Raw genomic sequence first — 27,831 nt, forward strand, 5'->3', positions numbered from 1 at the left:
ATCTGGGCACAATCCTGTGCCTTGGGATGGAGCAGGGAGGTGGCTCCAGGTGACCCTCTCAGGTCCCTTCCCTGCCCCATTCTGAGATTTCTTTCAGGGGATGATTTGTGGAACCCCTGTCCGGGTGTTTCCCTATTGACAAAGGGCAGTGTGATGGTGCAAAGGCTGGGAGGATGCTGAGAATTTAATCCCCAAGAAATCCCAATTTTTGATGCTTTTTTGCCTCTTCCATTAAATGTAAGGCAGTGGGATCCTCCAGTCCCAGCTCAGTGAGGATCTGGGATTTCTTTCTACACCAAGAAATTCAAACTTGCAGCCCAAGTGCTTCTGACACTAACTGACATTATGGACAAATGCAGAGTTCCTGAAAAATGGATCCATCCCTAATTCCAACATATTCCCTATTTTTTGTCTTCAAAGACTTCCATAGATTGGAAATCTAATTTGTGGCCTCTGTCTCAACTAAGTTTCCCAGCTGGAGGTGAATTTTTAATTCCAAGAGACAGAACCAGCCCTTCCAGCCCTCACTGGAACACAAAGAAGTTTCTGGATTTCTTCCCTTGGAAAAGTCACTGCATAAGGTGCTCCCTAAACTGAGTCTTGTAAATCTGAAACATTTTTTTGAGTTGAAAGATTTCAAGTATGGGGTTTGTTTCCTAAACATTTAGGCCTAATTCCAGAGGAAATCCTAATCCTCAAACTTTTAATTACCTTGCCAATCTAGCTTATTATTTTCTCTGGTAAATTGAGGTAATGAATAAGCAAGAGTGACTTCTCTGTATGGCCTGTCTCCCTTTTCAGTTGAAATCTTGCCAAAGAAAAGAAACTTGAAAGAAATTTCTGTCCTTATTATCCATGTCTCATTAGAGCTCCATTACCTGGTGGCATTAAATATTTCAACAAATATTAATAAGGAGCTTTTGATGTCAGAGCAGTCAGTATTCCTGACCTCTTAGGTCTAATAAAAAAAAACTTCAAAAGTTTGCCTTCCTTGTAATAAGGTAAGACCTGAGGATCTGAGGCAAGAAATATTTAAGTATCTAATTTATAGAGAAATCAAGGCAAATTAGGTAGACAAGGATCTTTAAAGATCTAAGCCAATATTGTTCAGACTGTTGGAAGTATTTGAGATTTTTTCCCAGCCTTCTGTTTGCTTTTTCAGAAGTTTTACTGAAATTTTCAGCTGGTCAAGTGCTGATCAGCAGATTTGTTCCTGACCATTTTATAGGGTCAGAAATGGCCAAAGGAATGGCTTTGCCTTCCAGGAACAAACCCCATCCCATCCCTTCAGAAGGAAAAATGTGCACTATCAGCAGCAGGAATTTCTAGTTTTCCAGCTCTAGGAGACCCAACCTCCAAACTTCATTAAAATAAACAAAAAAGCTCCATCCCTCACCTTCCACATTTTTTTAGAACCAAGCTTTGTGAGTGAGTATGTGACCTCAGGGAAACACCATTCATCAGAGCAATTTAAAAACCCAAAACTCCTATTTCACAAGCACTTCTAGACTCTGAGCTAAACCAGGCGACCACAGGAAGCAGCTAAAATAAAATCTAGGATAAAATAGAGGATAATCATCCCTCTAGGATTATTTCTGTCACTTAATGTCACAGGAGGGCACCGTGGCACCCATCCCATGTCACCACACCCCAATCAGGGAGGAAAAGGAGCTGTGAAGTTGCAACCTTTGAAAGGAATCACAGCATGTGTGTGGGACAGTGCCTGATTGCACTGGCAGGATTTTTATCTCACAGGCCATTCCACCTGCTCTGTCCTGGGAATATCAGAGCTGGCAGAGCTCTGAGTGTGTCCCCAGCAGGAATCACCCATGGGTGCAGATCAGCTGCAGAAGGGACACAGATTTGCAGTTCTCTGCAGGTTAGCCAGACAATCCTGCTTTTCCCAGGCACCACTGCCCTTCCTTTTGTGCATCCTGCTCCAGGACAATTCCTCCTGCCCCGCTCCAGGACAATTCCTCCAGCCTCATTCCAGGACAATTCCTCCTCCTGCCCCATCCCAGGACAATTCCTCCAGCCCTGCTCCAGGACAATTCCTCCTCCTGCCCCATCCCAGGACAATTCCTCCTCCTGCCCCATCCCAGGACAATTCCTTCTCCTGCCCCATTCCAGGACAATTCCTCCTGCCCTGCTCCAGGCTTTACACCTGAATGAATCTCAGCTTTGCAATAACCTTTAGGATAACATTCCTCTCTCAAACTAATAGCCTGGTTGATTATTTCTGAATTGTATGATTGGATAATTTGAAATAAGATTTGAAAGAGAATTGGAATTGTTCAGTCTGGAGAAGGGGAGCTTTGAGATGACCTAAAGTGGCCTTCCAGGACCTGAAGGGGCTGACAGGAAAGATAAAGAGAGACAATTTACAAGGGCCTGGAGTGCCAGGACAAGGGGAATGGCCTCCCACTGCCAGAGGCAGGGATAGATGGGATATTGGGAAAGAATTGTTCCCTGTGAGGACGGGGAGGGATTGGATGGAATTCCCAGAGGAGCTGTGGCTGCCCCTGGATCTCTGGCAGTGTCCAAGGCCAGGCTGGACAGGGTCTAGTGGGAGGTATCCCTGCACAGTGGGAAGAATAAGCTGAGCTTTAAGCTCCCTTCCCACCCAAACCTGTGATTCTGGGATTGCAGGGCCGGTGAGGCAGGAGAAGCAAGCTGGGAGGGAAGCTGTGAGCCGGGACCACGGCACTGCAGGGTCAGAAACACCAGAGCTGTGAAGGGAACAGCAGTGGCCAGTACTCACAGAGAGCAGTGGTCAGCTTCTCAGGCTGGTCATAGTGCACCATGGCCACACACAGGGTGTTGAGGGCCACCACGCAGAGCACCACCCAGTAGAAGCTCTGAGCCTTCACCATGCGGCGGATGAAGAAGCGGAACATCTTCTCTTTCCTCCTGAAGTAGGACGAGCTCTCGTTCTTGCCACTCTTCAAACTGGCACGGGCAAAGGGAGACCCTGGGACAGAAAGAAGAGTCACCACAGCCCATCCCGGCAGGGAAAAGGCTGCAGGGGGTTCCTGGGCACACAGAGCCTCTCCAAGCACCAGCGACAGCTCAGCAGGAAGCCGGGAATGTTGAGAATGGGCTGAGCAAGGGCGGCTCGCTTGTAATGAGGGATGAAGGCTCATGGGTTTTCAACTCCATGGATCAATGCCCAGCTCCACCATCTAAACCGGGCTTCCAAAGCAATTCTGACTGTCACAGTTTCACTCAGCACTTTTTCCTGGCTGGCAGGGACAGAGGGCAGTGGGCACAGGGTATTTCTGCCCTCGGTGTGCAGCACGTCCTCGTGGAGCTGGGTAGGTGCAACAGGAAAGCTGGTCCCTATTTTCCCTGCTCCGAGGACCAGTTACTCTGGAATGGAGTGAATTCTCCTTATTTTACTCTCCAGCCTCAGGTATTTCCTCAGCAGAGCGCTCAGTCTGCCTCCATGCACCAGATTTTGGGCACAGCCACTCATTTGTCTCAATTCTGCCTCTATCAGCTCCATTTCCACTCCAGGCCGAAACCCTGGCAAAGAGTCAAGTGTTTCAACAATAGGAAGCTGATGGAAGAAATGATTCCTGATGTCAGCTCTCCCCACGGGGTAGAGGCACTGCTCAGATGAAAAGGCAATCTCCAGCCAGTGCTGAGGCAGGAGAAATCAGGAAAAAGGGAATAAACACATGGACCCCTTGGGGCTCCTCTGCAGCATCCACAGAAGCTGCTGCAAGCAGGGGAAATGGTGACTGTGCCAGGCTGGCCACTGCCTGTGCCACTGGTTTGTGACAAGAGATCATTACTGCCCTTCCCCATGCTGGGGTGGAGCACTCAGCAGGATGAGCAGGACATGTCCTCGTCCTGTCCTGCAGCAGGTGACTCTCCTGGGCTCAGTGACATGAACAAAGAGTTCTGCCTTCAGCAGCCAAAACCTCGGAGTGTGATCACCTCCATGTCAGCACTTGGGAAGGGTGGGAATCTCACCCAGCCTCATCCTGCAACATCAACCACAGCAGCCAGAGAAAGGATGAGGCATGCAGATGTGGCAGCAGCGGGCTCTCCAAGCCTCACAGCCCCACACAAGTGCGATGTTCCCCCATGGAAAGTGAGCTCTCTGCTCCATTTCACATTTCTGGCCATCCACCAGCACCTCCAAAAGCAGAGCTGGCTTGGCCAGGCTTTGAACAAACTCCTCGCTGAAAAAATCAGTTTGTTCTTCTGTTGGTTTGAAAATCCTGCCTTTGGCAGTTTGGAAGAGAAGAAATCACAGTGCTTCTCCTCTGCTTTAAGACAACAAGAAAAGCCACAGGTTGGGATTTAGGCTGCTTCATATCACAGCACTCCTTGGCAGCCACAGAGTTCTCAGATATCCAAGCCCCTCTGTGCTCCCAGCCTGGAAAAGGAACAGTGCTGCCCTCATTCCTCTCTGCTGATCTTCCAGAAAGGCAAAGCAGTGATATTTAAACTGCTCTAACATGGGAAACATCTTCTCTGGGCTTTGGTGTCTGGGAATCAAGGCAGCACCCTGTGCCTGGTACAGCACAGAGGGTGTGAAGCCAGTGGGAGTGGAAAGAAAAGAATAAAGGCTAAGAACAACTGCAGAGAAGAGCCTGGGAAGTGTTTACCACTACAGAGATTTCTACTGCAGTTATAAAGCTCATCAAGGTGCTTGTACTTGAATTAAAGTGCAACATTTCCAGCCAATGGCCAGAGAGAGACCTGGCAAAGTCTCCCCCACCCTGAGCTGCATCTTCACGTGGCACTCAGGGATTATTTGCTAGTTCTTCCACGCTCCTTCTGTTCCCATCTGAACACATTAGAGAAAACCATCCAAAAACCCCTTTTCTCCAAAACAGATCCCTTATGCATAATTGCCCACGTGATCTGATTGTTTATGCTCTGCATTTCAGCCTCTTCACAAGCCTGCAGAAGTAGCTGCTTAATCCAGTCCTTCCTTTCTGCCTCGTTCCATGAATCAAAATCAAAACCACTTTTCCCAAGTGGGTGCAGCACTCACAGGAGGTGGAAAGCACTGCTGTTATTTTCCCTGCCATATGCTCCCGAGACAGTTCCCAGCTCTGCCTCGGATTATTCCCGATGCTCTGTCATCCGTTGCCACCTGAAATGCTGAACTCCAAGATCTGTTGGAGTGGCACTGGCTGCCCAGAGCCTGGAGGGACTTGGAGGCAAAGATCTCGTAATTATTGCAACCGTGAGCAAATATTCCAAAAGTGACCATTCCTTGTTATCCATGCAGGGATCCGAGAAAAAAACAACAACAAACCAACCCAAAAATGCACACAGGCTGCTGCATTTTTGCTCTTTATCAGCACCAAACCTCTCCTGGGAGTGGCAGCAGTTTCACCACAAACCCTGCAGCCCAGGGGACTGTGGCAGCTCAGTGCTGGTGTCAGGAACATGCCAAGCCACGCTCATTTTCTGCAACCAGGTCTTCCTTTAAAGGGGGATAAAAAATTCCAGCAGCAGCTGTGATCCCTGAAATCACCAATGCCAACTTTCCAAAGGGCAGTTGAGGCACTCATGCTTTGCAAGCAGCCACGGACACGGGTTCTCAAATGTGCTGTTTGTGCTGCTCCTCCTGTGCATCCAGGATTTGCTGCTTCGTGGGGACTGGGCTGCCAAGACATTTCTTTGGAAGATAATGAGAACATCTGCTGCTTCAGCAGCAAAACACACTCCAACAACAGGCACGGGGATGAGCAAAGCACCCGACTGCAGAGCAGCAGGAGATGCCTCTCCCACGGCTGAGAGGCTTTTGGCTCCAGCAGCTCCCTGAGGTGGGTGCTGGGTGCCCAGAGGCTCCCCTGGCAGCCCAGAGCTGCCTCTGCGTCCCCACTGGGCAGATCTCAGCAGGGAATCAGCTCTGGGAGCTGCTCGGGCAGCACCTCCTCAGCCTGAGCATCTCAAATCCACCCCAGCAATGCCCCACAGTGCAGGATTCCCTGCTCTGCACCGGATCTCCAGATCTGGCTTTAAAATTGCTTCAAGATCTTCTTCTAAGACAAGAATGAGAGAATTGAGGCCACTGCCCAGTGACCATTCCCACAGCAGCAAAGGCTGTGACACCTCAGCCGGGCATCAGTGGACAGTGGGACTGTGGCCACTTCCTCTCCTCCCTCCAACAGTGTTGTCTGGCAGATTTGGGGTTCGTTAGCATGAATGAGCAGGTTCCAAGCAGAATCCCAGAATTCCCAGCAGGGATTGTCCCAGCTTTGCAGGGCTCTCTCGAGGGTGCAGCATGCAGGAGCTGAGCCAGGCAGCGCAGGGAGAGGGTGAAGCCACGGAGCTTTTTGCTTTGGGAAGTCGAGTGCTGCTGCAGCAGCAGTGGAAATTCATTCTCCTTCAGGAAACTGCAGCTTCTGGAGCAAAGGAGCCGCTCCAGAGGAGGAAACATGACATGGACAGGATCGGGTGGAGTCGAAACCTCGGGGGATGCGAAGCCAGTACTCACCAACGGAGCAAATGTCTGTGAAATGGTCCTCACCTTCTTCTGCATGAATCAGGTCATTTTTGCTCTTCTTTATTGCGGCTCTTTTCAACACTGCGTGCAAATTAAAGAGAAAATGCCCCATGAGGATGCAGAGCGGATTCTCTCTCCCCCTCCCTTCACTCTCCGGGGCCAGCATTTCCTTCCCAATGCCAGCTTAAAGCTCTCCCACCAGGGTACCCTGGAGCAAACCGGACAACCCACAACCTGCAGGGCCTCTGCACACCTCAGTGCCAGGGTGCTTCACTTCTTTGCCCTTCCAGCTCCTGAAGGTTTGGCAGGCACAGCTCTGCACGTCTCAGTGCATGCAGCAGATGCAGGAGGGTGGGGGGGTGGCTGCAGCTGCTGGGCCTTTCAGCACAGCACAAAGGCTGGGCAGGGATGCTGGAGCTTCCTGAGCCCCACGGGGCTGGGAGAGGAGTGCTGCCGCCCCTGGAACCATCAGTGCTGTTTGCAGAGGGCACCGTGGGGGAGTTCGGCATTTACAGAGCTCAGCTGACCACCCAGCCATGCCTCAAGGAGCAGAAATGCTGCGTGGAAAAAGCGGCCACACATCAGTGAGCAGCCTCTCAGCAGCACCCGGTGTGCAACCCCTGCCCTCTGGGGATGGCGGAATTCTTTGAAAACACCTTTTTTCTTTTTTTTTTTTCCTCCAAAAGAAGCTTTTAGTGGGGAGGGCAAACACCACTACATTTACTCCAAGAGGGAATGAGAGCTCTGCACTGTCCACCCAGAGCACGGGGGGGTGAGGCAGGAGCACTGAGGACGCTGCTCCCAGGACCACCTACCTGCAGAACCTTGAGAAGTGGCAGAAAAAAAAAAATCACGTTGGTACAGTTTGGTGACAGCTTCGAGACAGACAGTAACTAAGCAGCACTTTCTATCAGCAGTAAGACACCCCACGGTGTGGTGATACAGACTGGTCCGTGGGCACACACAGCAAAGCCACTCACGCTGCAGAGACTGCCCCGGGGAGGCTCCTCCACAACATCCCCTCACCCTACACGGACTGCCCTGCCCTGCCCTGCCCTGCCCTGACAGACACACGGATGCGCTTCCTCCTCCTAAGGGCTGTGCTTGAGTCACTTCCAGGGAACACCCAGAGCTCACCCAGGTTCCGAGAGGCTCGGAGAGGATGCTCTGAACCTGCGATCTCCATCCATCGTTTTGCAAATAACGCTTTGCGCTCCTCGCTGCCCCACCCAGCTCTAGGCTGAATCCTCAGTCCCAGCAAAAGCAGCTTCGGGGTCCCTCCGGCTGAGTCTGTCCCAGTTCACTCCAGCATGGCCAGGGCCATCCTCAGCAACTGGGATTCAAATTTCCCAGCACTCCCTGGCATGAATTGAGCAGCTCTTTATCTTCTCCCCCAGAGAACTCCTCCGTGTGTTTGGCAGCGAGGCTGTGCCATCTCTCCAGGCACTCTGGATGCCACGTCTCTCTGTTTTGGGGACTCAGAATTTACCACCACAGACGTGGGCTGGGAACATTCTCGAGCTCCTTTGGCTTTAGGATAAGAGGAGCCTGAGCATCTCTGGGTATCTTTACGCCGTGCCTCGAGCCCGCCTGGAGTTTCTCACAGCACTCAGCCTCTCAGACTGCTCCTGCAGACACCGAGTCCGGCTGAAGCTGCAGCCCTGGCTGCACCCAGAGCCGGACAGGCTTCCCCAGCTCGCACACACCCCCGCACTCACACGAGGACTGGCCACGCACACCTCAGCCCTGACCTGCTGCAGCCCCAGCTCTTCCAGCCCCAAATCCTGCCCGGCGCAGCTCACCGGGCTGGCCCGGGCTGGACCAGCAGCCGGGGATGCTCCGGGAGCCGCAGGGCTCGGAGCCGGGCGAACAGCGCCTGGGGACTGGCACCGGTGAGCTGGGCACGGCGGCCGTGGGGGGAAGCTGCCCCTGTGTGCCACCCTGGTGATTTGCAATCCACTCACTGTTGTAGCTGCTGCCGCTGCCAGTCTCTGCCGGCGCCGTGCCTTGAGGAATCGGCCCTTCCGAGGCGGCCCTCCCTGACAGTGAATGGGAGGAGAAAAAAAAAGAGGGGGGGGAGGGAGGGGAGGGGAAAGGAGGAGACATGGGAGGACGAAAGATGGTCAGAAAAGGGAGAGGGAAGAGTCTTTAACTGAGCTTTGAGTGGCTGGCGCATCCTAAGAGCTGTCGGGGCTGGAGGCACAGGGGGAGCATCCCCGTGGCCTCGCTGCTCGGCTCCTCCGGCCGTCCTGCCACGCTGGGCTCGCACGTCGGAAGGAAGGATCACCACACCCTGTTATGTCTTACTGCTTACAGCTAACAGGGGGCTCAGTCCCTTGGTCAAATCCGTCCGGAGCCCTGCCTTCTCTCGGTCAGCGCATTCGCTCTTCTCCATCCTTGTGCAGCCTCTCCCCCCTGCACACACAGCCAGCCACCCTCGGCAGGGCGTGGGCACCGACCCCGAGGGCACATCCCCATCCCGGGCCGGTGTGGGGTGTCCCATAACCGCTCCTCAGCCACCTGCAGCCTGGAGGAGCCCCGGGAGAAGGGGCTCAGTGGCCGGATTTGTGCCGGGTGCATGCGGGAGGATCCCCCTGCTCGGGAGGAAGGCGTGGCAGTGACAGCAGTGGAACCTCTCCCGTGGCACAGGAGGAAAATGTCCAGCAAAGCCACCTACCGTCCAGAGGGGACTTCTCCTCCGCGTTCTTGTCCTCCTCGGCCAGCATGACCTCCTCTGGAATAGGAAAACGGGCAGGGTCAGCTCAGGATCCTCCCTGCCCTGCCCCGACCCCGGCCGGAGGGGTAGCAGGTGCCACCCACCCATCCCGGTGCCACCCACCCACCCCTGGCACAGCCTGCGCAGGAGTTGGTGCCTCAGGGATGTGTTTCTCAGCCCGTGTCCCACTGGCACAGGGAGAAGATTCCAAACAAAGCACTTCCCCCGTAGATCCATCCCTCCTCACAGCCTCCCTCTGCGGGTTCTTCCCCAGCTCCCATCCCCAGGGCACCTCTGCACACCAAGGAGCTTCCTCCAGACCAGGCAGGAGCACAGGTCCCCACAGGTCCCCACAGGTCCCCAGGAAGGTCCCTCATGGCCATCCTGACTGGAGACAGCTTGGGAAAGGTGCTCCACACCCATCACTGCTCTTTCGTCTCCAAAAAATCAGGATTCAGCCATGGGGAGCAGAGTGGTGGCACAGGGTGAGAGCAGCAGGACAGGAGTCTTGCTGTCACCACAGAGCCATCACATCAAACCTTAGTCCAAATAAAATCCAAGTTTTCCATGGGGGAGTTCTGCCTGGCACAGTGATTGCAACACCACTCTGTAACTCATCTCCAAAATACAACCTTGCACTTGCCTAAATTTTAAAAAAAAGTCAGGAGACACTAAAAACCAACCTCTTAAAACAGAATAATTTTTATCTGTGTGGAAGACAACCCAATTTCCTGAGGTTTCCAGGGCACTGCCACCTCCCTGGCCAGTTTGCAGTGCTGTGTCAATACTTGAGACTGCAGTCAGAACCACAGATTTTTAGTTTGCAGCTGGAAGCTGATGTGGGGATCTGCTAAAGGACAGCCCAAAGCAAACAAAACATTGAGTTGGCAGCTGGTAAACTCCACACTTCCTTCTGTTCTTATAAATGGCAAATTCACATGCCTGTAATTCCACCGATGTGATTTGGGCTCTTACTAAAACATCTGACACCGTGCTCCCACCAAATTTTGCTTTAAAGTCCGTTAAAGCCAGTCTAGATGGAAGAGTGACTTCAGAAAAATAAATACAAACAAACCAGAGGCCAAACATCAAAGTGTGTAGCTGAGAGCTGTCTAGAAGGATCCCAGAGGGATCAGCCTTATATAAGCCTATATAAGCCACACAAGCCTTATATAATCTCTTTATTAATCATCTGGGAGAGAGGGGGAATGATACTTTAATAAGACAGCAAATTGAGAAGACTGAAAAGTAATACCAAGGACTGAGGAAGGCTGAAAACCGAAGCAGACAGGAAGGAAATGCAAAAGTGCAAAGTAATGCAGCAGAGATGTGAAAGAAAGGAGAGCTGAGAGGGTTAAAAAGTCAGAGGAGCTCAAAGCTGCACTTTAAAAGGTATTAAATCCTTCCAAAAACCCCCAAGGTGTGCCTGCAATTCCCACCTACAATGCAGGTGGTTTTCAAGTCTTCTTAAGACAGGTCAGAAGAGTGAAATGGGCTTTTTCAGACAGGTCAAGAGACTTCTCTGACCAACCAGCACCTCAGACCAAAAGGTTCTTCTGAAGTCCTCCCCAGGGAAAGCTGTACTGATGTTCAGGGGCTAAAATATGGGAGGAATGAAAGGGCAATTCCCAGTCGGAGTGCCCTGAAACACAAGGAAGGGATGGGTTAGGCAGGGACACCCTTCCCAAAGGCTGCTGCTCTACTCGAGTCTCACCTAGAAATTACTCTTACAAGACAATCCTCCAAACCTTTGCCCCAAATTCAGGGTCCTGAATTGGTGCTCAAACAAATCTCTATCCATAAACACAGCTGGGCTCAGTTTTGCTGCTCATTTAAAATAACCCAACCCTATTTCACCTCTGAAATTCCCTCGAGCCTCGCTCTCCTCCTGCAGTGTTCCAGGTTCTCTCCCTTGGTAACTATTCCTGTCTGCCTCGTGTCCTCTGGGAATCCAAAGGACCACAGGAGGTTTTTAAGGCTAAAAAGAGAGCTCAGCAGGGCACTGAGCACTGCTAGGAGGGGTTTTTAACCATCCTGAACAGAGGCTCGGGAGCTGCTTTGCCTTTAGTCATCACTAATAGAGCCTGGAAGGGGATAATTGGGCACCTGAAAAAAACCCCAAAAACGGTGCCTCTGCATTAGGAGAAATGTTCAGGAGAGAGATGGGGCCAGATTAGCAATTCTGAACCTCCAAATAAAGGCTCAAGGGCTTTGCCAGGGTATCAGAGCCAGGGGTGCCTCAGCAGCAAGAGGAACTTTTGATCATTAAGTGCTGGGTGTGACTGGGCTGGAAATAAATGCAAAGCAGCTGAGAAAGTGGTGCCCCTTCTCTTTGGTGTGGGGAGGGAGGACACTGGGGGCTCAAAGGAGCAGCAGATTACTGGAAATAACTCACACTCAACAGAGGTGAGGAAAAACAAAAACGAAATTAATTTAATTTCTGGGTGGGTAAATAGAAAAAATTGATAAAAATGCAGCCCTCAGAAGTGGCTGTCACACTGTCCCAGGGAGCTCTGCTTTGTCTCCGTGGCAATTCCCCTGCTGTGACATCTCACACGGGGCTCATTGCTGGAGGTGTCTGTTCCCATCCCTACCCAGGGGCTCAGGGCTCTGTTCCTCTAAAAAAGCTGAAACCTGAAGTTCAGAAAGCTCTGTCGTGCCAAGAGATGGCCTTGAAGTTACAGAGGGCTGGGAGAGAGAGGTGAAACCATTCCCAAAGCCTGGAACTCCAGGAGAACAGCAGCAGTCCAGTTTTGTGTGGAAAAGGTGGATTTGGAAAGAATTAAAATGCAAAAGATGTGAAACTTGATTAGCCCTGAATAGGAAGACTTTGAGTCTCTGAGCAAAGTGTTTTCCAAATGCTTCACGTCCTTGTAAGATAAGAGAAACCTCTTCAAAAGAATATTTGTGGGTTTACAAACTCTTTACTCTGTGTGGAGAACTTGTAGTTCCCTGTTGTCCAAAAATTCCAGCCTTGGAGTTCCTGCAGCTCTGCAGAGTTTAGTGGAGAAAGCAGCAGGGGCAAAATCATGTGCATGGATTGCATGGATTGCATGCATTGCTTGGCTTCCCCACTTTTTAATTCCTCTGGAAAGCACAACTGCCTTCAAACTGAAGGAGGACAGGGCTGGATGGGATATTGGGCAGGAATTGTTCCCTGGCAGGGTGGGCAGGGCTGGCACAGGGTGCCCAGAGCAGCTGTGGCTGCCCCTGGATCCCTGGATGAGGCTTCCACACCAAACCAGTCTGAGAATCTGAGATAATTCAAATTACAGACATTCATGGGAAACATTAAAGACATTTCAGAGCAGTCAATGAGCAATACCCATTGTGTTTAATTAAAATTATTGTTGACTGAGGGGAGGTTGGGCACACATAAAGGAGTGATTTTAGTCACTCACACTTCCCTTGGTGCTAAAACAACCCTTGAGATAAAAACCTGAGCACTACAAAGGACAAGGGCACCTCCTGTCCAGCTCCAGCAGCTACACAGAATATGTAAAAAATTACAGAGCAAAAACCATCTAGGGACTAAAACATCATTTTATGAAGCACTGGAATGCAGCTTTCCACTCTTCCTGCTTTGCATCAAAAATAAATGAGGAGGAAAAAACCAAACAGTCCAAAGGCTCAGGGAGGATATTAGAAATATTGGAAACCTGGTGAGGCTTCCAGAGGAAGAGAGGGGATTGGGATGATTGGTTCTGGGTGCTATAGAGCAGAAAAAAATAAGATGAAAAAAAGGTAGAGGGAGATTAGAGCAAAAAAGTAATTAAAAGAACTGAATTTTTCCTCTTGCTGCACCAAGGCAAGGGATTTCAAGTGAGGGCAGGACACAGCTGGGTGGGGTCGGTTTAGTTTTTAAAATCAAACTGAGTGTTAACATGTGGCACTCTTTGCTCCAGCAGTCAACGAGGTCAAGGCTGGCAGAAGGATTTAAAAACAATTCGATAGTCCCAGGAATAACGACCAAATCCTCCAGAGTTCCATTAGAGCAGAATCCCAGGAGTTTCTGCTCTTGCCTTTATGCAAACAGCTCCTGCCTGGGGCTGCTGCAGGGGATTTCTGTCCACGTCTGTGTGTCCTCCCTGGCTCTGTGTGCCCTCTGGATCCTGCACAGGGAATTCCAGTTCATTTCTGAGCTGAAATCCCCAAAACAGACCCGGGAAATCCCTGGCGACGGCACAGTCCCAATTTTCAGTGCCTCACTCCTAAAGCCTGGATTCTCTGCTCTGCTTTGCCTTCACACTGCATTTTTATTCAAAGATTTTATTAACACAGCTAAGCTGATTTTAATTACTGTTATTATTCAGCTGTACTAGGAGGCTCTTTTATATTCCTATTGTATCCTCAACAATGCCTTTCCAGGGTATTTTTAACATTCCCTGATTCAGCTCTTTTGCATGCACTTCCTTGTTCCACAAAACCTTCTGGATCGTGTGTTATCAGGCTAAAAAATGTGCATTTTCCAGCAGTTTCACTCGAGATTGGTGTGGCATTTATTCAGCCCTAGCAACAAAGAAATGGAAGAGCCAGGAATTCCCACAGGGATGGGAATTGGAGCAGAGGTTGACTGTACATTTTATAATTTCCCCATCCCGAGTTGCTCACAAGTTCAGCTGGTGATGGGCAGAGCAGGCCCCAGAGTGACACAAAGGCGCCCTCAACCCTGCAGGGGAATTCTCAGCTCTGTTTTATTGATGGAGATCAGGAGTTAGAGACCAAAAATCACCTTAAAAGCAAGTCAGGATGAGGAAGGGAGAAGCCCAGAGAGCCCTGCTGCAGCCACTGGGCAAGCCAGGAATTAATCTGAGTTTGAAGCTGCACAAAAGCTGTAAACTAATGAGAAGACAAATTCTAAATGGAAAGGAAAGGGAATTCTTTATTTTCTGATTACTCCAGAAGCACAGAATGAAGGGTGGCTGCCTGATTTGCTGCTGAACAGTCACAGTGAATAAAAGTCTGACAGCACAAGTGGCCCTCAACTGTCACCCTGTGTAGTGCTATAGGAAATAATGGGTTTAAAGCACCACATCAACTGCTGATATTTCTATTTTACATTTCAGTTGTAAAGAGCAAAGATGAAGTTGATCTGTCTAAAATGGCACCCAGGAATCCATTTGAGAAACCAGCACTTCTTTTCCTCCCCATCATTGTTTTAAAAGGCCTTTTCACTTGGCTCAGACATTGAAAAGCAAGCAAGGAGGAAATTACCCCCTCGTTTGCTTGGTGCTGCATGAAAGAATTGACTGTGGTTATGTCAATATATAAATATCAGCTCCTCCATGAGGCAGGAAGGTTATTGGTAATCGTTGCAGTCTGATAAAAATTCTATTTTCTGTTAAATTAATGTGTCTGGGTCCTGGTTAAAGTTGCTCATGTGTTGCAATAAAGAGCAATGTTCAGTTCCAGTGGTTATAAAGCAATGTTAATATGGGCTGGGGGGAGTTTCGTGCAAGTGATCTTTGCAGCTCATAAGAAATGGCACCAGCACAGAAAGAAAGGCTGAGAAACCACCCGGGGCATTGTCCTGGGTTACACTGTAAAGATGTGCCCAAAAGTCTGGATTCTGTCCCCATCTGTTAAAGCAGCTATGGCAGTGATCCTGATCTCTGGGGGAGATCTCCTCTGTCCATGTTCCAGCTGTTCACCCAGCTGTTGCAGTGTTCTTTATCTTGCCCACAGCCCATCCTCCCTCCAGGAGATCTCTCCTGTTCATGGCCATGCAGTCCCAGGGCAGGGCTGATCAAATTCCATCATCCCATGGGGAGATGCTCCAGCCAGGGCAGGAGCCGAGCATTTCCTACCCAGATCAAAGGGGAGATTTGGAACAGCAGAGCAGCCTTTTCCCACTGGATCCCAGAGGCCAAGAGCTCCCAGACCTTTCTGCAGGATCCCCACTTCAACAAGAACACTTCATCTGGACTGCTCCCACCACCCTAACTAGCAGGGTGTCAGGTTGTATTCTGACTCTGGCAGTGCTTTTCTTTTCTACTATTGAATGTATTTTATTTTTTTCCCCCTATTAAATTGCATTTCTGACTTGGAGTCTCTCACTGGTTTTCCTTTTAAACCAGTACAGGCAGGGAGTAAAGAAAACAGCAATTACTCATGGAAGGGAGCAGTTCCCCTCTGTGCAGGCTTTGGGCACTCCATCACTTTTTATATTATCCTGTGGCAGGACAATTGCTTTGATCTCAGCAATAAAGTTGGCTCAGCTCCTTTAGTTTTGCTCAAACCAAACCGAGATCTTTTTGCAATAACTTTGGTGCAAACACTCAAAGTGAATTCCAACAAAACCAATGAGTTCTGGCTGGGCCCTCCCCAGGCTTGGCCACACCAAAGACTGTGGTAACTGTAAATGAGACTGACAGCACTGTGGATTTAATTAGCATATGCACTTTGATAACCAAGATGCCTTGGCAGGAGCAAACAGAGCTTTGAAGATTACAAGAAGATTGGATCAAGTCTGGCTGACAGGAAAGAAGATTTAACTAAGCAGAAATGTAAAGTTTGTCTGTGTGATGTTTAACTAAATGAATGTAGTAAAAAATTACTGCCTTCCTGGAAATGGTATATAAGCATCTGTAGCTGACAGTAAATTCGGATTCTGATCATTAAGCAATAGTCCTTGTCTCTCTCTCAGTCATTGATAAAGGACTAATTCTGGAGCCCATCACAGACCTCACTTGGCCCAGAACACACCCAAGCAAGCCCAGGAGACCCCTGCCTCACCTGCTTTGAAGATCCACTCCAGGTACCCGTTGAGCTCCCTCTCGATTTGCTGCTGCCTGCGGAGCTTCAGGAACGCCCGGCGGTTCTCCACCCGCTCCCGCTCCTTGGCAAATTCCCTGCGGGGGAGAAGAGAGGCAAAACCCATCACAGGCAGGCACACAGCCCTCCCTCAGCCTTCCCGAGGAGTCCAGGATGGGAGGAGGGGGTGGAAACCACAGCAAGGGACTTATTATTGTCCAACAAATTATTCCTCAGTGCTCCTCTGCCTCTCTCATCCTGAAAAAGACCTGAAAAATTCCATGTGCACGCACCACAGCCAGTCATGAAAACACAAATTTTCATCCTCAACGTTAAAAACCATCCTCCAGCTCTCTCCACAGCACAATCTCCTCTAGAAACCAAGACTGTCACAGACATCAGCGCTTCCCCAAAGGGATCTGCTCTTCCCTGTCAGCCTTCCTTCAAGTTTTCCCAGGCTTTTGGTGATTGTTACACAAATCAAATGAGAACTGAGTGGGGATGGGTTGAGGTGAAATAGCCCAGATGTCCTGGGCTGGGGGTAAAAAAGGATCCTGCTATTTCCTAAAATCCCAGGGAAAGCAAGAATCTGGATATCAGCACTAGAGCAGGGTAGGCAGAAAGGTCATCCAGCCACCACAGAAATCATGTCCAAGTACATCCCGCTGGTCTAGCTTGAAATGAAGGTGACAAAAAAGTGCAGCCACCAGCGTGACAACTCACACTGGGGCTTTCCCCAAGGTAATTGCTGGCACCTCTGGAAATTTCTGATTTTCTGGGCACAGGAGGGTGTCCAGCTGCCGTTTATGGAGCTCTGAGGCAGCCCCTGTAGTCCCTGCTTTAAGCACACACTGGAGTGTCCCCACAAGAGCCTTGTGTGGATAAATGTGGGATCATGAGGCATCAGTCCCCCAACACATCTTCACACCTTCAGATAATTCATTAACTAACTAATGGTTTTTAGTAAAATCCCACCTAATCAGCTCATCAAAAGCCAGCAAGGAGCAGGAGCTGGGAGAAGGGTGGAAGAGCAAGGGAAAAGGAGCTCCAAGTGCCAGGGGCACCTTTGCATTCACAATCTGCAGCTGCTCCTTCAAAAGTGCCACTTTTGTTTCATTGGGCAGCAATGTGACCCAGAGAGAAGGGGCTGAGGGAGGACCCAGCCCTGATGGGAGAGCTGAGCTGGAATCTTCATTTTGGCAGCACATCCCGAGCTCCTGACTCCCCTCTCCTGTCTCCCCTGCCAGGAGAGCCCTTGACCCATCCTTGGAACAGAGGGAGTCAAAATTTGGTTCTGAGCTGACAGCTCCTCCTTGGCACTCAGCACATCCCCAGGGTGATCCAACATCCTGCTCGTGTCAGCTGGGTCACCTCTCTTCCCTCTTCATGCTCTCATTCCTGCTTCAGCCCCTGCTGCCTGGGGCCAGGGACCTTCCCTCAGTCTGGATTCGTGTCTGGAGCAGGAATGAGATCACACTGCACGAGGTGACAATGTGCACTTCATTTTTTAGGCGTAGCATTGTGGGCTTGCATCAGCACAGATTTCCCAAAGGAGGAGAAAACAGCAGTGGGAAGTTTCCTGGAGGAACCTCGAGGGCAGGAAGGAGAGCAGATGAGCCATGGCACTGCTCCCTCACCCCTCAGGAGCAGCAAAGGGAGAGCTCTCCTTGCACAGCTTTTCATCTTCTGCCAGGTCCTGTCTGGCCTGAGGACAGTAAAAGTTACCCAGGACTTGTCCCTTTTATCACAACTTTATATTGCAGAATTAGAAAACAGAAAGGACCCACATGGATCAGAGTCCAAAATCTCAAGTGGAAGGTCTGTACTTTGAAAGTGTAAGAAAATGAGGGAGAAAGTGCTGGAAGTTGCAAACCTTCAGCAGTTTCTGTGCAGCCCAGCACAGATCTCCCAAGGCACCAGTGAGGTTAAAGCCACCTGTGCCCTCCTGCTCCCTGAACTGGCAGCTTTGGCCACCTCAGCATCCCAGAATGGTTTGGGCTGGAAAGGACCTCAAAGCTCATCCAGTGCCACCCCTGCCATGGCAGGGACACCTCCCACTGTCCCAGGGAGCCCCAATGTCCAACCTGGCCTTGGGCACTGCCAGGGATCCAGGGGCAGCCACAGCTGCTCTGGGCACCCTGTGCCAGGGCCTGCCCACCCTGCCAGGGAACAATTCTTGCCCAATATCCCATCCAGCCCTGCCCTCTGGCAGTGGGAGCCATTCCCTGTGTCCTGGCACTCCAGACCCCTGTAAATTGTCTCTCCCCATCTTTCCTGCAGCTCCTTCAGGCTCTGCAAGGCCACACTGAGGTCACTCCAAAGTTTCTCCTCTCCAGGTGAACAATCCCAGAGCTGCTCCATCCTCTGATCCCCCTGGTGCCTCCTCTGGATCTCTCCAGCAGCTCCAGCTCCTTCCTGTGCTGGTTCCAGGGCTGGGGCAGCTCTGCAGGTGGGGTCTCACCTGAGCCCAGGGGCAGAGGGGCAGAATCCCCCCTCCCCTGCTGCCCACGCTGGGCTCAGCCCAGGGCAGGGGGTTCAGGGCTGGGACAGGTCCAGCTCTCCCCCACAGCACCCCCAGGTCCCTGTCCCAGGGCTGCTCCATCTGCTCATCCCAGCCTGGGCTGATCCCAAGGGCAGCTCCAGCACTGGTGACACCTCCTGAGGTTCCTGTGGCCACTGCTCGAGCCTGTCCAGGTCCTTGTCCAGGCACTGCTGTAGAAGTTGGGATGTAACCTCCAGGATAAGCAGTTCCTTGGGTCTCTGCCCATTAAATTCCTTCTGAATGCTCCAGAGCTGCTGCACAATCAGGTTCAGGACTGGTGGGTCTTGATTTAGGATCTTCCTGGTGAAAGGAGCTCCACTTGTTCTTTCTCATTTCAGGAGGTTTAGTGAAGCTGGGACTTGTTAAAAAGAAGGTTTTCTATATGAAATGCAATAATAAACAATGTGTGTCTCTTGCACTACATCCATCACCATTCAGGAACTGAATTATTCCCCATTTGCTGCAACTGGAAAACTCCCAGAATTTCCCTTTGAGGGCTCTTCAACAAATTTCAGAACACATTCAAAGAAATGGGGGGAAATTATATCAAAATGCCATATTTCATCTAAAAATATTTCAACTGAAGTTTCCCTGCCAGCTCCAAATGAAAACACAGAGAGCCCCATGGGAAGGGTTGGGAGCAGTAAATAGGTTTCCTCTTTTATTCAGCATAATTCCCATTTATGCCATTGACTTGCAAAAATCTCCCAAATCACCAGAAAGGAAAAGCCTGAGCAGAAATTTGCTGCTTTCTGCCCAGTTCTGTCTCCAGGATTTTTTTTCAGAGCTGATTTTCCACCCTTTGGCCAGTTCTGGAATGTGTAATGATGTTTTTTTGTGAGGCTGGAAAGGTCTCAGCACCGAGAAGCTGTGGCTGCCCCTGGATCCCTGGAATGTCCAAGGCCAGGCTGGATGGGGTTTGGAGCAGCCTGGGACAGTGGAAGGTTTCCCTGCCCTCTCTGTAGCTGATTCCACAGAGCCAGCAGGAACAAACAGGATTCCAAGGCAGTGCATCCATCATGGAAACCACATCCAGTCAGGCTCCACGTGTCACATTTTTCTCCTCGAGAGTGGCTGGTGCTTAATGTCACCAAGAAATGGATGGGTTGTTGCTTTCCACCTTGGTGGGTGGAGGAGTGAAATCAATCTCGGTGTGAAATATGCACTGAAACAGCCACTCCAGGGCAATTCCAGAGCCCCCCGAGCCACACGAGACACAGAGGCAGCTCCTGAATAACCACCAGGGTCAGTTAACATAATAAACGAATGAAATTCTTACAAGTGCTTTATCCACGCTAGCCCTAAATTAAAAATACTGTCACAGCAAAGAGCAAAACAAAATCAACAAACCACAGGCTTCATCCCCTGGGAGTGGGATTGACTTTGTGTGTGACAGCAGAGAGCTGGGATGGAGCATCCTAAATGCTCCTCCTGCTTTGGGTTTTATGGCACATGCCCGGGGCAGCTTGTGCAAGACTGATCACATCCCCAATTGTGATAATTGATAAAAGATTCTTGTTAATCACAAAAGCATTGAGGTTTGTATAAACCAGAATACTCAGCTCTGAAGTGAAGCATGGACACCAGATAAAGGAAATTATATGATAAAATCATTCTGTTTAAAATCACTTATGTTTTCCAAATAAGTTGCATCTACTACCAGCTTGCAAAATCAGCCTTCCCAATAGCCCAAAATCAGAACTTCCCAATAGCCCAAAATCAGATTTCCCATTAGCCCAAAATCAGCTTTCCCAATAGCCCAAAATCAGCCTTCCCAATAGCCCAAAATCAGATTTCCCAATAGCCCAAAATCAGAACTTCCCAGTAGCCCAAAATCAGAACTTCCCAATAGCCCAAAATCAGATTTCCCATTAGCCCAAAATCAGATTTCCCAATAGCCCAAAATCAGCCTTCCCGATAGCCCTTCCTGCCTTTGTGTGATCAATGCTGCCCATCCCAAGGACCAGACTTCCAGGATTTCGCTGGTGGTTATCTACAATGACCAGATGGTTATCTGTGACTGATTATCGTTGGAGATTGTGTGAATTGGGATAAGGATGTTTATTCGACCACCACTGCTTACCTCTCAACATTGTGACAGCTAAAAACCCAAAAATTATTAATTACAGCAAAACCCATAGAGGCTATGGGCCAGAGTTCAGTGAAGTGTGGAGTGGGCGGTGACCCCTCACGTTCCCCAGCGCTGCTTGCTCTGCCTATATCAAATAAAACAACCTAAATTTTGCTGAATATCGAGACTTTTGTCTCTCATCTATAACACCAAACCTCTGCAATTCAGGTTTGCTGCTCAGAAATCAGCCAGAAAAATCCTCCAGAAACGCTTGCCACTGGCGGGGAAAGGCGGGGACAGACGAGACAGCAGCGCTGTCATCGTACCGCTAATAGTGCTGGTGATTAGCGACTCGTAATTACAGCACAGGTAATTAGCTCCTCATTGAGAGGGATCCCACGTTCAGATCTCGGGAAATCTCAGGTTTGACTCAGGAGAGCGGAGCTGGAGTGTTGGTGAGATCCTGGAAGGACTCTGCCAGCCGCTCCTGGAAAGCAGCTGGGAAGAACTTTCGGAATTTCAAGTCTTCAAATTAACATTACAAAAAAAAAAAAATTAAAAAAATCCCGTGAGTTTCAGGATTGGCTTCGTCTCCAGCCGAGTACATGCAAGGAATGCATAAAGCTGAGCCTGGATGGCAGGTGACACCTCAGGAGGTGTGGGGACACCTCAGAATGTGTGGGGACACCTCAGGAGGGATGGAGACACCTCAGGGGGCGTGAAGACATCTCAGGACACATGGGGACATCTCAGGAACAATGGGGACATCTCAGGGGGCATAAGGACAGCTCAGAAGATGTGGGGACACCTCAGGAGGGATGGGGACACCAGTCCTGCCTGGAGGAACAAGGAATGCATAAAGCTGAGCCTGGATGGGAGGTGACACCTCAGGAGCCATGAGGACACCTCAGGAGGCGTGGGGACATCTCAGGAACAATGGGGACACCTCAGGGGGCATGGGGACACCTCAGAAGGCGTGGGGAGACTTCAGGAGCCATGGGGACACCTCAGGACACACGGGGACACCTCAGGAGGTGTGGGGACATCTCAGGAGGTGTGGGGACGTCTCAGGAGGGATGGGGACATCTCAGGAGGGATGGGGACACCAGTCCTGCCTGGAGGAACAAGGAATGCATAAAGCTGAGCATGGATAACAGGTGACACCTCAGGAGGTGTGGGGACACCTCAGGACACACGGGGACACCTCAGGACACACGGGGACACCGGTCCTGCCCGTGGGGACACGCAGCCCCGGCCCTGCAGAGGAGCAGTGGCTCCTCCGGGTGCAGGAGCGCTGGCCAGGGGAGTGGCCAGGGCTGCAGGAGCTGCGGCGACTCCTCAGGGGTGAAACCATCCCATGTGCAGAACCCGCGCTGGACCAGACTGGAGGCAGCAAGGAAGGAATCGCTGAAAAACTCCAAACACGCTCGGTGCCGATTTTCTGCTGAGGTTTGAGCAGGAGCAAGCGCAGGAGGTTGGAATTCAGGGCAGGAATTTCCCCAAGGACAGGAAAGATGGGTGCTGATGGCTTTACAAATGTCAGGGTCTTTAGGGAGAAATGGGTGTTGGTATCTCTGAAATGGGTTTTAATTTCTCTCCCAATCGTAAACCAAACGAACAACAAAAGACAACAAACAAACAAACAAACAAACAAACAAACAAACAAACAAACTAACTAACTAACTAACTAACTAACTAACTAACTAACTAACTAACTAACTAACTAACTAACTCAAGTTTGTTACAGAACCCGGAGAGTTTTACCAGACAGTTTGAATTCCTAAACTTCAGGGTAATGGGAGAAATGGGTCGATGACCCTGGTTTCCTGAATAACCACCAGGGTCAGTAAACTTAATAAACTAATGAAATTCTTACAAGTACTTTATCCACGCTGTCACACCAAAGAGAAAAAAAAAACATCAACAAACCACAATCTTCGTCCCCTGGGGGTGTGATTAACTTTGTGTGTGACAGCAGAGAGCTGGCATGGAGAATCCTGATGCTCCTCCTGCTTTGGGTTTTTTGGCACAAGCCCAGGGCAGTGGCAGCAGCTTGAGCAAGACTGATCACATTCTCAAACTTCTGCACCTTCTGCACTTGGGGGGAAAATAACAGGTTCAAGGGATGGAATGTGTGGAAAACAGTAAATTCCTAGTGCCTCAGCAAGGGGATTATTCGAGTAAAGCTGCAGCACTCCTCTGTCTCCTTTATGGGCACTGGCTTTTCCCAGTGGGGTTTTCCAGGCTGCAGAGGAAGTGCAGGATCAGAAGATGCTCCTGTGGCACCCCAGACACTGCACAGACGATAGGAGAGGTGAGAGCAATGCAATGGCATCTCCAGCTGTCACTAAAAGCACAGCTCGTGCTCCTGGCAGGCCACAGCCACTGCTCAGGGGCTGCACATCCCTCAGGAGATCCTTGGGGAGCTGCTCAGCACTGGCACCAAACACCTCCCAAATTCCATGTCCTGAGAGCATCCCCAGACAAGCACACAATCGCATTTTAAGGGTGGAAGCCAACCTCCTACCATTTATTTTGGTTCATCAACCGTGAGAAGGAAATAGAGAGTTAATTCTTCCTGTCCCTCTCAGCTCTGTGTTTTTATGCTGGGATTTGCAGCTTGTCCCAGTCCAACCAAATTCTGACTGCTTGGGTGAGCCAAAGTAGGCAGGTTCCTGCTGAGCAACCCCTCCTCATGCTCCTGCCATCCTGTGGGTCCTGCAATCCTTGTGGGATTGCGTTTCCCACCTCAAACACAAAATCCTGCAAAACTGCTCCAGTCTCGCTGCAGCAGGATCTGATCCAGTCAATATTCCCAACATTTCACCCCCAACCACAGCAGCATCCATGCACTGTAGAAAAGCAGATTGTTGCTCTGGGAGCAGAATTTGTTCTGCAGGTGCAGAACTCTGTGTTTTGTCTTCCTGGGGAACAGCAAATCCTCTATAAGGGGAAGCCTCTGCAGGGTGCACCAAAAAAAACCCCAACACCTTTGTGGCTGGGACTGTTTGTGCAGTGAAGGACACAAAGCCTCAGTGGGGTTAAACATTTGTTTTACCTTCTGCAAAGCTGATCTTTGAAAGGCAGAGGCAGTGAGGGGGTCTGAGCAGACAGAGCCCAGACAGGGGAGGGAGAGGGGCACTGGGAAGGGGGAACAGGGAAAAGCAGGTGCTCAGTGGCCAGGAAGGAGAGGGGCACTGGGAAATGGGAACAGGGAAAAGCAGGTGCTCAGTGGCCAGGAAGGAGAGGGGCACTGGGAAATGGGAACAGGGAAAAGCAGGTGCTCAGTGGCCAGGAAGGACAGGGGCACTGGGAAGGGGGAACAGGGAAAAGCAGGTGCTCAGTGGCCTGGCTGAAGGTGCAGGAAGAGCCTGGGGAGCTGCTGAGCATCCCCACCCCTGCTGGGTCCTGGAAGGGCAGAGGGAGGCAGGCAGGACAGCAGGTAGGAAGGGGGAGATCTGAAGGACAGCAGGACTGCCCAGGATCTGAGCAGGGACAGGGGACACTGTCTCTCCTCAGCTCCTGAAACATTTTCCTTCAGCAGGGTGCTCTGGCACCGGGGACCCAGCAGCACCAGGGGCTCTTGGATGTCTCAGAGGACACAGCTGAGCCCACAGCCAGCTCTGAGAGCCTGCAAGGGGCTGCCAGGGAGGCACAGCCCTGCAGGGATCAGCTCAGGCACCCCAAAGGCACCAAGCTTTGGAGTTTCTCACTGAAACTCCTGAAGGAGAGGAGGAAAGGCAACCACAGCAGAGGCTGAAGCAGCCACAGCAGCAGCAGGAGGCAAGGGACAAGGGGAAGGGATGGGGGACAGGAGGGACAGATTTATTGCCTGTGGCACACAAAGCTGGGAGGACGTTGGTGAGTTAGAAATAAACTGTTAGAAGTTAGAAACTTGGCTCAGGGAAGAAAAATCTGAATAGATCCAGGAGTGAATAGAAAAGCAGTGCAATTTCCAGCCTGGACATGACCCAGAGCTGGGAAGATGCAAGCCCAAGAGGACAAATCTTAGCTGGCATAGCTGGCACTTTGCACCCACAAACAGAATGACACGAGAGCAGCAAAAACATGGATTTCTTCTCCATAACATCAGATCCTCACCACAGCAAGGATCAGGAAAAGTTCAGGATGAGCTGCCTTCGATTATTCTCATCCACAGACAAAATCCGCAGAAATCTGCAGGCAAAACTAAAAATAATTTGATTCCTCTGACTTACTGCTCTGAAAACATGAATAGAGATGAATGTGGTGTATTGTTAAATCATTGGTTTCAAATCGCTCTGAAAATCAGGACCAGGTCACCACTGAACACAGGCAAAGCATCTTGATTGGAAAGGCCACATGGAACAAGAAGAAAAAGCATGGAAATGCACCTCATTTGGGCAAGGAAAAACCTGAGGGAGGTGCAAGGAAGCCCATCCGTGGGGCACAGGGAGAGCACACTGAAAACTGCTGCAATGAGAAGAAACCAAACAATGGATTCACTGAAAAGCCAGAATTTTTTAAGAATTCCTTTGTGCTGGTGACAGCTGGTGCCTCTAAGATAAGTTTCACTGCAGCTTTCTGAGAGGTCAGAATTGATTAAGGAAGGAAAGCCCAGAGCTGACAAAGCTCTGTGGCTCCTCACTCACCCCAGGCTGTCCCATCAGCTGCTCAGGCTCCCAAAACACACATTTTTGTTTCTATTTCACCTGGAGCTGCAGCCAGCCAGGATCCCACTGGGAAAGGTCCAGCCTGAGCCCAAAGAGCTGCTTAACCCATCCCAGTATGCAGTGCTGAGGAAGAAGCACTGGCTCCATCAATCCTGCATGGGGAGAGCTGCTCCTGCTTCCTCCTCATTGCTCTGGAGAGGGGAAAATTCTGGAGAGGGGAAAATTCTGGAGAGGGGAAAATTCAGCTCTCCTCCAGCTGCTGGAAAGGGATGGAGTATCTCAGAGAGAAGGATCTCTGAGCACCAGTCAGGCTCCAGAGCCACTTTAATCACTGCCACAGCAACCAGAGGCTTCACATGCAGGCCAGAAATGGGAAATGTGCTGTATTTCTGGGAAGGGAAGGGAAGAGAAGGTTTGGGAAGGTTTGGGAAGAGAAGAGAAGAGAAGAGAAGAGAAGAGAAGAGAAGAGAAGAGAAGAGAAGAGAAGAGAAGAGAAGAGAAGAGAAGAGAAGAGAAGAGAAGAGAAAACAGGAACAGCACAGAGGTGAAGCCTTCCATGCATCTTCCTCCCTCCTTTCCTTTGTCTTGTGCCTGTTTGACTTTGATTGCCCCGATCTGATTAGAAAACTGCAAGTGCCACAGCTGGGCAAACCTGGCACTGACAAAGGGAGAAAAAGGAGCTCAAAAGTCTCATTTATCTCCTCGCCTCAGCCTGCTGCAACTGTGGGATGAACCTCTGGTTCTGTTCAAGTTTCCACTCTCAGAACAAAGCAGAGGCCCCAGGAAATTCAAATTTAGGTCTCCTCTGTATCATTTTTGTGTTCCAGGCTTTGATTTCCATTGTGGCTTAAGAGAAGGGCAAATAAAGGAAGTGCAGCTCTCCTGGACTAACCAAAACTACAGAAGGAGCAAAGGACCCACATTCAGTAGGATCAGTCACTGCTCTCTGCCCCCTCCTGCAAGAAACACACATTTCTCCCTCATTTCATGTTTGCAATGATGGCTTTGTTAAAAAGGGTGATGAGAGAAGAAAAGGGAGAAAAAAAATTCTGCTTTTTGCTTCTCTTTCTCGTCCCTTTTAAGCACAGCCTTGGAACAGACTAAAAGCAAGGAGAAAGCCAGGATCTCATCTCTTTCCATGATGCAGCTTTTCTGCTGCAAATAATTAACAGCAGGCAAAGTCAGATCGCAGCAGGGACAGTGAACTGGGAACAAATGTGCAGGGGAATGAAGGATTGTCTCTGGAATGAGGGGAAGGAGGACAGAAGAACACTTTGCCGTTGTGACAAATTAATCAGCACCGCTCTCCTCCAGCCCCTGCACGTCTTGCAGGCGGAGATTTTATGATCTCAATCTGGCAAAAGTCCTGAGGATGGGAAAAGTCGTCGTGAAATTCAGCAGAGCAAGTCCCTGAGCCAGCTGGGGAGGGTTCAGGGAGGTCAGGATGGGGATGTGCTGCCTCCCAAAACACCTCAGTGACCCTGGGACAGCAGAGATCCCCAAGGAGCCTGGAGCACAGCACAGGGAGGGTGTTTGGTGGGATGAAGCATCCAGGCTCCAGACTGCTCAGAAAAGGGTGAGAAAAGGAATTAAATCCCTTTTTCCTGCCCCTTTTTCCCTGTCTCTTGTCTCCTGTGAGGTGCCAGCTGGAGCTGTGTCCCCTGCCAGGCTCCCAGTGGCACAAAGCTGCTGCACCCATTCCAAATGTCTCCCCACAGTCCCTGTGATGCCTCAGAATTTCAGCTTTTCTATATTTCATATATTTGTAACCCTGCAATTCTTTAGTATATATATATATTCTTTAGAATATGTATTATAGCCTGTAATATAATATAGAACATGTAGTGTATTATATATTTCTATTTTTATATATTATAGCTATTACATATATATTTTTATATATATATTTATATTTATATTTATTTATAATATATAGTCTATTCTTTAGAGTATATCTCTAAACTCCATACCCAGTGTGAGCTGCTGCTCTCCCATTTTGGGCAGACACAACAATTCCTCTCCAGGCTGGCAATCAAGGACACCTCACTGCCTCAGGCCCCAGAGATGGAAACAAAAGGGAGTTTTGGGGGGAACAAACTTGGGGTAAATGACTTCATTACCTGAAGCTGTAATTGGAAGATTCACCCCAATACTCAAATGGATCAAACTCATAAAAGTGTGAAATCCTTTGACCCATTGTCCATTTTGGGTGTAGCCCCTGGGGGGCTTTGTCTGCCCTAAATGTACCTGAGGGCCCTTCCATAAATAGAACTGCTTTTTATTCCTTTAATTTTGTCTGCCCTCTGTTTTTAGGTGGCCCCAAAAGGCATCAGCTGCCCCGGGTGATCCCATGCAGCACAGGCGGGAGCAGCTCCAGCCCAGCCCTGGCAGCGTCTCCAGGCTCAGCTCTCGATGAGTAAACCCTGGCAGCAGCCATCACTCTTCACTGCCTGGGCTGGAAACACCTCAGGCTTCACCATAAATATCTGAGGACATGACAAGCAGCGTTTTTCACTGGAGAGGAGCAGACTCGCAGGATCCCAGTGCATCATTTCTGGCCACCCTCGGCGCTCCCCCCGCCTGAATCCCTGCCAAAAAGCACTTAGCCTTGAAATAAGTTCC

The 27,831-nt window shown here is 50.1% G+C and overlaps 1 protein-coding gene across 11 annotated transcripts in view; it reads right to left on the reverse strand.

Annotated features, from left to right (window-relative positions):
* CACNA1B (calcium voltage-gated channel subunit alpha1 B) overlaps positions 1 to 27,831 on the reverse strand; it is a 294,097-nt gene that overhangs the window by 126,818 nt on the left and 139,448 nt on the right. For 5 of the 11 annotated variants that reach the window (XM_088177578.1, XM_088177577.1, XM_088177580.1 and 2 more), the window contains exons 8-12: positions 15,927 to 16,042; positions 9,153 to 9,209; positions 8,440 to 8,514; positions 6,467 to 6,556; positions 2,762 to 2,971 (exon numbers count right to left, since the gene is read on the reverse strand). In XM_088177578.1, coding sequence (XP_088033704.1) covers positions 2,762 to 2,971; positions 6,467 to 6,556; positions 8,440 to 8,514; positions 9,153 to 9,209; positions 15,927 to 16,042 — 548 coding nt within the window. The remainder of the gene's footprint in view (positions 1 to 2,761; positions 2,972 to 6,466; positions 6,557 to 8,439; positions 8,515 to 9,152; positions 9,210 to 15,926; positions 16,043 to 27,831) is intronic. The other 6 variants (XM_088177582.1, XM_088177579.1, XM_088177583.1 and 3 more) reach the window with 3 other exon arrangements.

The sequence above is a fragment of the Sturnus vulgaris genome, chromosome 22 (assembly GCF_052056855.1).
Source record: "Sturnus vulgaris isolate bStuVul1 chromosome 22, bStuVul1.hap1, whole genome shotgun sequence".
Lineage (NCBI taxonomy): Eukaryota > Metazoa > Chordata > Aves > Passeriformes > Sturnidae > Sturnus > Sturnus vulgaris.